At 39.4% G+C, this 12,669-nt stretch overlaps 1 protein-coding gene across 4 annotated transcripts in view; it reads left to right on the top strand.

Moving 5' to 3' along the window:
• Positions 1 to 12,669, top strand: part of LOC133646519 (rho guanine nucleotide exchange factor 10-like) — a 121,316-nt gene that overhangs the window by 83,491 nt on the left and 25,156 nt on the right. For all 4 annotated transcript variants that reach the window (XM_062041964.1, XM_062041962.1, XM_062041965.1 and 1 more), the window contains 2 exons: positions 1,448 to 1,605; positions 11,708 to 11,850. In XM_062041964.1, the coding sequence (XP_061897948.1) occupies positions 1,448 to 1,605; positions 11,708 to 11,850 (301 nt within the window). The remainder of the gene's footprint in view (positions 1 to 1,447; positions 1,606 to 11,707; positions 11,851 to 12,669) is intronic.

The raw sequence follows: 12,669 nt of genomic DNA, 5'->3' as shown, positions 1-12,669 counted from the left end.
CGGTAAGCAACCGCCCCCATAGAAGAGGAAGCGCTTCTTCTTGTACTGTAAGCAACCGCCAAGGTGAGCACCCACCCCCGTAGAAGAAGAAGCGTGCGGATATTACGTTTCATTTCATTTGTGTGTTTCTGTAAAGACCACAAAATGTCTCCTACTAAGAGACACGCGTACAAGGTTCCACTGACTTTTGATATTCATGTGAACCGCACTGTGGATACAACGGGAGCACGTACGGTGAATATTCGCACCACAGGGAATGAGAAGTCGTCCTTCACCGTGGTTCTAGCTTGCCATGCTACCGGCCAGAAACTTCCACCCATGGTGATATTCAAAAGGAAGACCTTGCCAAAAGAGAACTTTCCAGCTGGCGTCATCATAAAAGCTAACTCAAAGGGATGGATGGCTGAAGAAAAAATGAGCGAAGAGACCGGGTGACTTTTTTTCACGCAGCTCCGTCCCTGTTGATCTATGACTGCATGCGTGTCCACATCACAGATGGTGTCAAAAAACAAGTGAAGCACACCGAAGAAGAATAATTCGAGGGATTTGTGGATGAGTAATAACTTCAGAAAGTGAGCTTTAAATGTTTATTTTGTGTGTTGTGTGACAATAACGTATGAGCAATGTTGAGTTATTGATGTTGCTATTGCTCTGCACTATTTTGAGTGTTACTATTTTTGTGATTGCACATTTGCACATTACATTTTGGGAGTGAACAGAGTTGTTAGAACGCTGGTTTGTAATATATTATTAAAGTTTGACTGACCTATCTGACTGTTTTTTTGACATTCCCTTTAGCGTAGCGTAGGTGCGGCTAATAACACGGGGCGGCTAATAGGTAAACAAAGTTTTGAAATATGCCATTCATTGAAGGTGCGGCTTACAACACGGGGCGGCTTATGGTGCGGAAAATACGGTAGTTTTGGCTTTTGTTTAGTTACTGTGCAGTAGCCACTTTATTTTCTTAAAACATTTGTATTAATACCAAAAATGCAATACATTATCTGATTTACAACAATACTTGTAAAATGTAAATTTAATAAGATAAGCTTGATAAAAATGTGTTATTGTGTTTACGTTAGTTACTTGTTGTAAAACACTTTCAGTTCTATAGTCAAACAATCGGACCGGGATTCGAAAATTGGATTGGCTCTGTCGCCCAAAAAATCGGATAGGGATCAGAAGTCAAAAATGTTAATCGGGACATCCCTAATAGCAATACATAATGTTGTATCATCATGTTGTACGATCTGACAGCGTCAATCAACACAGAGATTTGTCATCTTTTGTAAAAGCTTCAGATTTACAGTCAGCTTTTGTTTTGGATATCATTAGATTATGGGGTGTAAGTGTATGAATTGTTTTTGGTGACATAACACAAATATTACTCTTTCGAGAAGTGATTCTTTATTTGGTTGGTTCTAATTTAATATTTTTCTATTCTCAGCATAATTGTGTATAAGAGCAGCCAGCGGTCCAAGAAGGTGCGTCTGCAGCAGTTCTTCACCCCAGACAAATCCACCGTCACAAGCTTGGCTTACATGAAACACTGCTTGTATGTCGGCCTGGTCAGCGGCTCTGTGGCCATCTACTCCAGATCACAAGGTATGTTTTTCAGAAGGGAGGCCTAATGCTCTGTTTGTCCCCGTAACGAGGGGAATTATGGTTGAGTCACTGTTACTGTGTATAACAGCAACGTATTCATTTAGATCATTCAAATGTGTTATAAAATTGTGCAAGTTAGCACGGTTTGCGCAGATATTTAGTCTGCGCCTGACTTGAATGCACATCAGTCTCGACCACAGCACATGAATAAGAGCACTGTGACTGACAGCTGCTGTTAGATTTAACATTTAGGATCTGCCACTTAAATAAATAAAGGAGGACTACAATTACCAAACTTCTTACATTATTATATCTCCTTCGGTTGTGAACAAGCAAGCCACTTATTCCATTCTTCTGCAGATAAGGACTGGATCAACATAGAAAAAAATATGTTAATGAATTTGGACATTGATGTGGGGAGTTTATATTATATTAAAAAAATACCTAATGAATTTAGGCACAGCCAAATAGAAGCCACCTTTAACATTCTGAAACTATGTCAGAAAATACTTGGAATCAACCCAATTACATCTGTAAATCAACCGCTTTGGTACAATCCTAATATCATAATTAATAAAAATGTGGTTAAATGGACAACATGGAAAGACAGAGGTATTGCTAAACCTCATCATATTATTAATAAAAACTATTTTAAACCATTCAATTATTTAGTTGATCAATATAATGTACCCAGAAATAATTTTTTAAATTGTATCTCTTTAAAACACGCTGTAAATAAATGCATATCCTCTGAAAGTATGTCTTTAAAGGCCTACTGAAACCCACTACTACCGACCACGCAGTCTGATAGTTTATATATCAATGATGAAATCTTAACATTGCAACACATGCCAATACGGCCGGGTTAACTTATAAAGTGCAATTTTAAATTTCCCTGCAAACTTCCGTCCGAAAACGTTTCGATATGATGACGTTTGCGCGTGACGTCAACAGTGGAAGCGGAAGTATTCGGAGCCCATTGAATCCAATACAAAAAGCTCTGTTTTCATTTCAAAATTCCACAGTATTCTGGACATCTGTGTTGGTGAATCTTTTGCAATTTGTTTAATGAACAATGGAGACTGCAAAGAAGAAAGCTGTAGGTGCGATCGGTGTATTAGCAGCGGACTACAGCAACACAACCAGGAGCACTTTGAGGATAGCAGACGCGCTAGCCGAACGACCTCACCTTGACTTCCTCCGTCTCCGGGCCGCCAACCGCATCGGTGATCGGGTGAAGTCCTTCGTCGTACCGTCGATCGCTGGAACGCAGGTGAGCACGGGTTGTGATGAGCAGATGAGAGCTGGCGTAGGTGCAGAGTTAATGTTTTTAGCATAGCTCTGTCGAGGTTCCGTAGCTAAGTTAGCTTCAATGGCGTCGTTAACAACAGCATTATTAAGCTTCGCCAAGCTGGAAAGCATTAACCGTTTATTTACATGTCCAGAGTTTGGTAGTATTGTTGATCTTCTGTCTATCCTTCCAGTCAGGGACTTATTTGTTTTGTTTCTAAATGCAGTAAAGCCCGATGCTATCACGTTAGCTCAGTAGCTAAAGAGCTTCACCGATGTATTGTCGTGGAGATAAAAGTCACTGTGGATGTCCATTTCGCGTTCTCGACTCTCATTTTCAAGAGGATATAGTATCCGAGGTGGTTTAAAATACAAATCTGTGATCCACAATAGAAAAAGGAGAGAGTGTGCAATCCAATGAACCCTTGTACCTAAGTTACGGTCAGAGCGAAAAAAGATACGTTCTGCACTGCACGCTAGTCCTTCACTTTCACGTTCCTCATCCACGAATCTTTCATCCTCGCTCAAATTAATGGGGTAATTGTCGCTTTCTCTGTCCGAATCTCTCTCGCTGCTGGTGTAAACAATAGGAAAATATGAGCAGTCCTTCCTCCGGTGTCGTCACGCTACTTCTGGTAGGGGCAAGGCTTTTTTTCATCAGAGACCAAAAGTTGCGAACTTTATCGTCGTTGTTCTATACTAAATCCTTTCAGCATAAATATGGCAATATCGCGAAATGATCAAGTATAACACATAGAATGGATCTGCTATCCCCGTTTAAATTAAAAACATTTCATTTCAGTAGGCCTTTAAATAGCCATGAACTGGAAGATGCACTTTTTAATCAAGATACAATTAAAAAATTAATTAAACTATTTTATGGAATAATAAATGAACACCATACTAGAAATGCAAATGATGCATGTGTTCGGAAATGGATGATCGATTTAAACATTCTAGATGAAAGGGGTCACCCACATCTGCGGTCCTCTCCAATGTTTTTCATAGTCATTCATATTGACATCCCACTGGGTTGTGAGTTTTTCCTTGCCCTTATGTGGGCTCTGAACCGAGGATGTCGTTGTGGCTTGTGCAGCCCTTTGAGACGTTTGTGATTTAGGGCTATATAAATAAACATTGATTGATCATGGAATGATATTTGGAAAAATGCCAACAAGCTCTTTAGAAACATTAAAGATAAGCTGACTCAATTTATGATCTTGAATAGATTGTATTTCACATCTTCTCAGCTGTTTAAAATTGGTGTAGTAGATAACAAGTTATGTATGAAGTGTCGGGCAACCGAGGCAACTCTTGTTCATTTATTGTGGGAATTTCAGAGAATAAAAGAGTTATGGTTGAAAACAACAAAAGAAGCAATCACATTCCTTAATATAAACATCCCAATGACACTGCAAACTTGAATTCTTAGGGATCTCCATCAATTTAGTAACGTGTCATCAAAGAGTACAAATGCATTTCTTTCAATATGCAAAATAACAAAAAGGGTCATTTAAAAAAAAAAATGGGTATATTGTTGATAGTCCAACACATACTGACTGGTATACACAAGCTATGGAGATGATATCAGTAGAAAAAAACTGCATTTAGTTTAGATAATAATGAGTCATGTATTGGAATATGGGATCCATTATTTAAATTTGTTTTAACTGTTAAATGAACCAAAATTATGATTTATTTTATCTTTGTGGAAAATATTGGACACAGTGTGTTGTCAAGCTTATGAGATGCGATGCAAGTGTCAGACACTGTGACACTATTGTTCATTTTTTTATTTTTTTTATTTTTACAAATGTCTGTAATGATAATGTCAATGAGGGATTTTTAATCACTGAAATTGTTACTAATATTGATACTGTTGTTGATAATATTCATTTTTGTTTCACTACTTTTGGATTGTTTTGTGTCATGTTTGTGTGTCCTCTCAATTGCTCTGTTGATCGCTATTGCGAATGTTGCTGGCTCGGGTTTGGTTTTGGAATTGGATTGCATTATTATGGTATTGTTGTGTATTGTTTTGTTGGATTGATTAATTAATTAATAAAAAATGAATAATAGCACTGTGACTGACAGCTGCTGTTAGATTTAACATTTAGGATCTGCCACGTAAATAAACATATGGTGATACCCACCATATGCTTTAAAACTTTGTCCAATTTGCTGTTAGTTTAAGACAATGTTTGCATTCGATGGAGCATTGGTACTTTAAGTTTTTTAACTTTAAATGACTATTCATTGTGGAACACTGTCAAAGGTTTTCTTTCTCTGAGTCACTAGATTTGGAAATTAGAGGCTGACTGTGTATGGAGAAATGAAGAGTCCCCTTTTCTCTTGCATTGTGGTTCTGTGTCCATTTGCTTGGTTGTCTGGGAGAAGCCATTCGAAAAGAGGTGACCTATTTAATGTCCTCACTCTCAGACATGCACAGAGAGAGGAAAGGATCCAGGCGGGACACTCTTCCCACAGTCTTTGCCATCCTCAGTTTGGTTCCATCTGTCATTTGGCTCTCATGAATTCACTCTGGCTTTTTATTTTTCTCTTCCTTACTTATGATTATGGTAATGATAGAAAATATTTGATCAAAAACCTATCCATCCAAATAGTTGCATGATCAGCATTTCGCAAATACCAAATGTGTTTTTATTAACTACAATCACACATATTTCTCAGCTTGTCTTTATTTGATTCAGATCAGATGTCTGCTTTAGTTTCCAGCTCTGCTCTTCTGTAAAGTTCATCTACTGACTCTGTGTGTAAGTGTGTGTGCGTGCGTGCGTGCGTGCGTGCGTGCGTGCGTGCGTGCGTGCGTGTGTGTTTTGCACAAAAAAAAGACACAAGAGGAATATGTGTCTGGAGACAGAAGTTAAAACTACAGCTGCTGCTTCTGGAGCCAAGATGTAGGTTGTCTGGAAGAAAAACAGAGCTCATACTGAACAGTGTAGGAGTGTTTTTTTAGACTTCTCATCATATGTTGTTTTGGAATCCATTACTTTTTTCTGCTTTATCTGCTGCACACTAATTAACAGACTGCAGGACAGTAACTGTCTTTGTTGGGCTTTGGTGGAACTGAATATTTTAGACCATTATTCTCATGCTGGTTGGTTAAATTCTTCAGTCTCCCTTAAATAATCCCAGTGGCAACTCTTTTACGTGATCATGATTTTTTTTTTAATTCGAAAAATGATGACTCGTTGTTTATCATTTGATGGGAAAACTGCATCTATACGTAATAACTTTTTTTTTTAATAGCAACTGGTTTAAGACGTACTTCTTTATAGTGATGGCCTTATGACCATTTCCTAATTTTACCCATGAATTACCCTTAACATCCATTTTCAATTTCTCTTTCCTGGGAAAATAAGAATTTGACCAATTCCAAAAGTACAAAAATTGTGTGGATGCACCGTTAATTTATAAAAACCCTCTTAATTTATAAAAATGTTTCCTACGGCAACAATCCAAACTAGCTGCCACATAGACAATAATCCACTTTACATTGCTTTCAATTTGTTATTACAAAGTTAATTCCATACTCCAATTTCAATTTTAGTTGATCATGATAGATCATGACCATATTTGTCTCTTGAAGCTCAGCTACAGCTCAAAATAAAGAAACAAGCAGCCTACATTCCTAAATGGTAAACTATCGCTCTGCTGATCAGACTGGGAATGAAATGGGATAAAACATTAAAAAGTACTGCCGTGACAGTAATCCTGCTTTCCATCCTAATTTCTCCTGTTTGGAAATACTTCTCCTCTACTCGTGTGAAGCTGTACAGTCATCCTCATTCTGCCACGCTAGCTTTTTTTTTTTGATGGACTGTGAGAGATAGGGTACAAGAGGGGAGCGGTGACTTGTCATGTGACACTGGGAACATGGGGTCCTTCCAGTTCAACATCATCCTGTCGAGGGTATTTTAGTGCTTCATGCACTATTGTCACAGGAAAAGGAGTGTTGTTTATTTACAAATACACAGATAGCATGATAAGTTGGTTCGGGTGAGATTGAAGATTTACATAAGACTGAAAGGTAACACTTCTGATTTGTTCTGCTCATTCCTTTTTTGTTTACGCTTTCTGCATGCACATCTATTATAATAATATACGCAGGGCGTTGCTGGAATGCTAATCTCACCTCACCTCTGTAGTATGAGATTGCTTCTGTTTTTACAGTCATTACTGTTCTTACTGAGGCAAATCTCTCCTAGCATGGCACAGCTTCTCAATGGCTGCCTTTGTGCCTGCTCTTAAACAAACATTGTTGGTGAGGCCTCGTTCACTTCCTGGTTGAGATTAGGCAAAGCAGTGTGGCATCTGAAGGAAATTAACTTTAGTTCAGACATTGTGCCCTTCAAGCTGAGTAATGCCCAAATTGGACACTCAATCTTGATCCAAATGTTGGGAGAGAAAACAGACATGAATGCTCAGGAAAGTTTACCGAAAAACTTGCACAAAAACAATGATCTGCTTTTGTACATTAAATAACGTGACATTTCAGTTTAGAGGATCCAATAATTGTTTTTCTTTGTAGCATTTTTTACATTTATTGCAAATGATGAATAACAAGGACATTGCCACAATATATGATGACAATTATAATTACTTTCTGGCATTTTCTTTTATTTTCTGAATATCAATCATCCATCCATCCATCCATTTTCTACCGCTTGTCCCTTACGGGGTCGCGGTGGGTGCTGGAGCCTATCTCAGCTGCATTTGGGCGAAACGCAGGGTACATCCCTTAATCACAAATGTCTCAAAGGGCTCCACAAGCCACAACAACATCCTCAGCTCAGATCCCACATGAGGACAACAAAATACTCAACCCCTTTGGAACAACGAGAAACTTTGGAAAGGACCGCGTATGTGGGGATCCCCCTCTGGTGACCGGTGCAATTGATGCCGAGTGGATACAGTTAATAATGTGAGAGTCCAGTCCATAGAGGGATCAGCAGATAATCCTCTTGCATGTACACACGTTGGGGCGCAGAGATGTCACAGACTGATGCATAAGGAGTGGTTATCCTGGGTCCCAACTTCATGTGCGAGTCTAGTCCATTGGGAGATCAGCAGGGGATCATCTTGAATGGAGACAAGTCAGCATCGCAGAGACGTCACCAACTGATGCAAAGAAGACTGGTCCATCCTGGGTCCCGACTTTGAACATCTAGTTGTGGATGCTGATCCGTGGTCACCTGATAACCTCTCCACGCAGGAAAGGCGGGCAGAGCAGAAAAGAGAAACATCAGATTAATTGGTCTATATAGGGGTCTGTTTAAAGGCTAGGGTGTATAAATGACTTTTAAGATGGGACTTAAATGCTTCTACTGAGGTAGCATCACTAACTGTTACCGATGGCCATTCCAGAGTACTGGAGCCCGAATAGAAAATGCTCTAAAGCCTGCAGACTTTTTTGGGGTTCTGGGAATCACTAAGAAGCCTTAATTCTTTGAACGCAGATTTCTGGCCGGGACATATGGTACAATACAATCAGCAAGATAGGATGGAGCTAGACCGTTTAGTATTTTATACGTAAGTAGTAAAACCTTAAAGTTGCATCTTAAGTGCACAGGAAGCCAGTGCAGGTGAGCCAGTATAAGCGTAATATGATCAAACTTTCTTGTTCTTGTAAAAAGTCTAGCAGCCGTATTTTGTACCAACTGTAATCTTTTATTGCTAGACATAAGGAGACCCGAAAATAATACGTTACAGTAATCGAGATGAGACGTAACGAACGCATGAATAATGATCTCAGCGTCGGTTATGGACAAAATGGGACGATATTTAGCGATATTACGGAGATGAATAAAGGTTGTTTTAGTAACACTCTAAATTTGTGACTCAAATGAGAGAGTTAGATCAAAGATAATACAGAGATTCTTTTCCGAGACGCAATGTGTAATTGTTTGGTTGTCAAATGTTAAGGTGGTATTATTAAATAGGTGCCGGTGTCTAGCAGGACCGATAATCAGCATTTCCGTTTTCTTAGCGTTAAGATGCAAAAAGTTGCCGAACATCCATTGTTTGATTTTATTTAGACACGCCTTCGGGTGACCACAATCTGGCGTGTTGGTCAGCTTTAGGGGCATGTAGAGTTGGGTGTCATCAGCATAACAGTGAAAGCTAACACCGTATTTGATTGTGATGTCACCTAGCGGCAGCATAAAGATGCTGAAGAGTGCAGAGCCAAGAATCAAAATCTTGTGGAACTCTGCACGTTACCTTAACATACAGTACTTCGAGGTCACATTGTTATGGGAAACACACTGCATCCTGTCAGTAAGATAGGAGTTAAACCAAGAAAAGGCTAAGTCTGACATACCAATACGTGTTTTGATACGTTCTAATAAAATGTTATGATCGACGGTATCAAAAGCAGAGCTAATCAAGTTGAAGCAACATGGATGACGCATCAGCATCCATAGTTTGCAAAAGGTCATTAGTCATTTTTGTGAGGGCTGTCTCCGTAGAGTGATTTGCCCTGAAACCGGACTGAAAGGGTTCACAGAGATTGTTTGACACTAAGTGTTCATTTAGCTGCTGTGCAACAATTTTTTCGAGGATTTTCGGGATAAAGGGAAGGTGGGACACCAGCTGGTAGTTTACCATGAGGTCAGGATTGAGGTTAGGTCTATTGAGCAGAAGATGAATAACCCCTTTTTTGAATGCTAGGGGAACAGTGCCAGAGGAAAGTGATAAGTTAATAATATTTAGCACTGATGGTCCTAATATTACAAACATTATCTTTATCCGCATTATCTTTAATCTCCTTTCTAATTAATTCAGTTTTCCTATTAAAGAAATGCATAAAGTCATCAGCCGAGTGGGTGGAGCTACTGGGAGGAGTCTCTTGTTGGGTTAACGATGCTAATGTACTGAACAAATATTTAGGATAATTTTTATTGAGGCGGATGAGATTGGAGTAGTAATTAGTTTTAGTTAAGGTAAGCTTGCGTTTATAAGTTATTAAACTATCACTCCATGTTTGATGGAAAACCTCAAGTTTAGTCGCACGCCATTTGCGTTCCAACTTTCTAAATGATAGTTTAAGAGCCCTAATTTCTTCTGTAAACCAGGAAGTACGCCTTTTGGGGGCCTTTTTTAGCTATAGCGGTGCTATACTATCAATGGCGTTGCGCAGGGCATCATTAATGTTGTTAGTGAGGGTATTGACAGAGCCCACATAATTTGAGAACGGCGCCATTACCGAAGGCAGTAGGCCAGCAAGAGTCGTATTTGTGACAGCAGTAATGTTGCGGCTGCTAAAGCAATGATTATTAGTAGCTTGTTGACAATGAGTCAGAACTTCGAATTTTATAAGGTAATGATCGGACATTACTTTGGTGTACGCGAGTACCATAATTTGGAGGTGGTGACACCCCGGACAAGGACTAGGTCTATCGTATTACTGTTGCGATGCATGAGTTAATTTATTATTTCTGTAAGACCACAGCTATTAATTATAGTCTGGAGCACCATGCACGGGTCTGATGGGGTATTCATATGAATATTAAAATCCGTCATTATAATTATATTGTCTGCATGCGTCACTAGATCAGCGACAAACTCTGAAAATTCACTGATCAAGTCCGAATAGGGCCCAGGGGGGCGATAGGTAACAGCCAGATAGAGAGGTAGCGGTGTGATAGTCAGTAAGCATAGTAAGCACCTCAAATGATTTATATTTATTACTTTGGTTAGGGCTAAGGTTAAAGTTTTCATTGGATATTAGTGCGACCCCTCCACCCCTTTTATGGAGACAGGCAACATGTTCACTCATATAATTAGGAGGAGATGCCTCGTTAAGCGGGAACAAATTATCTGGTTTTAGCCAGATTTCGCTGAGACCATTAGAACTTTAATTTTTGTTTCCATTTAATGTTTTTCTCCTTTTGCCACCACCTCTCCAGTCTGGGAAGGGGCTCTCTCACCGGTTTCTGATTGGCAATCAAGACACACTTGTTCCTGGTTGCCAATCAGGATGCTTTATATGCCAGACCTGTCCTCTGGACGTATTTGCATCAATGTTGCTTTACTAAAAAATTTTGTAACTAAAATATGCAAGGCTTTACTTGTGCTTCATGTGCATTTCCCTGCTGCACTATTTCTTTGTGTTTTGTTATTCAATACATTTTTACCTGCGCTATGCCTGATGTCTCTGCATCTCGAGGTCCAGACAAACTCAGACCATAGCAGACAAGGTATTAAGAAAAGGTGAAAGTGAGACCCTTTTTTGTTGTTTTGCTGATTTAGATTTCTGATATTTTCAATGCATAAAATCTTAACCACAGTCTGAGTTTTAGTTTAACCTTAGGTTGTTGGTCTAACTTCAGAGCCAGTTAAATTCTTCCACACCAAACTCTTCTGTGGAGAATATTTGTTTTGAAATCATATTTGTGGTCTGTATGAAGTGTGCGTGCAGTGTTTCATGTGTGCCGAGCTGCTCCTGTGGGTGCAAGGCACATGGAGAGCATAGCGCGTAGGAGGTGCAAGCAGGATGGCTTTGACTAACGCCTCACAGCGCATCTATATTCACAGCAAAGGCTGTGAAAATCCATCAATGGCTTCTACAGCACTATTAGCAGCATTTATAGATGCAAATGACCTTTTGTGTGACTTTTATGAAGACATAGCGTCAATATGTCCACAGTTCAGACGGTACTTGTTTGACTATCTTGAAATGGTAATGGACCGAGTTCAGTATGTAGTACTACAAGCACAAAGGTTGTAATGAATGTACATCATGCATGTGATTTTGTGCCATATTGATCCATCATTCTATCTACAACAGATGGACTGTGGAACAGCGATAAGCCCAAAGTAGTGAAGCTCGGAGTCCTGCCGATCAAGGCCATGCTGGCTGTGGAAGAGCACCTCTGGGCTTCATCGGGTGGGCAGGTCTTCATCATTAGTACCCACACACACAATGTGGAGGTAAGTACTTTAGGAGTAATTTAAAGGGGACAGTTCTTTTTTTTCATCTCAGTGAAGATTAAGGGGAAAAAACAAATTTTCGACTTATCTGTGCTTGTCTGCCTGTGCAAATGACACAGGAAATTTCTAGTGGAAGATATGATGGCAGCCCTAATCATCCTTCCATTCGTTTGTTAACGTCTGTGGGAAAATGTGTGCCTCTAGAGAGTCAGCTCAGCAAGGAAGAGAAAAATTAGTTAGTTTATATAATTGGTAGAATTGACAAGACAGGTGATTAAAACAACGGAATATTAATGTCAGGTTATGTTACCGTATTTCCTTGAATTAGCGCCGGGGCGCTAATTAATTTAAAACCTTTTCTCACTCCGGTGCTCACCAAAGGCATGCGGTAAATTTAGGCATGCGCTAATTAATTTAAAACCTCTTCTCACTCCGGCCCTTACCAAAGGCATGCGGTAAATTTAGGCCTGCGCTTATAAATTTGAGTGTGATGTAAGGATACCATCATGAAAAGCACATTTAATAAAAAAAACTTTATTATGGTCTTACCTTTACTTATAAATGAAGTCCATGCGCCGCTCCTTCTGAACAAAAGCATGGATAACTTGTTTATAGAAGTCTTCCTTATCTTTCTTCAGTTTTAAAAGTCTCTCTATCTCGATGGAGATCTTCCTTTAATTATTACCTCCTGCTTCGATGAAAGTCCAGTTTAAAAAACTGTTGTTGTCACTTATCCTGCAGACGAGTACCGTAGTCGCAAGAATGATCCCTGGATCCATAGCACCCTCTACCACCATGAGGCGGGAGTCATTTAATGAC

This window comes from Entelurus aequoreus, linkage group LG03 (assembly GCF_033978785.1).
Source record: "Entelurus aequoreus isolate RoL-2023_Sb linkage group LG03, RoL_Eaeq_v1.1, whole genome shotgun sequence".
NCBI classification, from domain to species: Eukaryota; Metazoa; Chordata; class Actinopteri; order Syngnathiformes; family Syngnathidae; genus Entelurus; species Entelurus aequoreus.
This window is presented reverse-complemented; position numbering and strand designations above follow the sequence as displayed.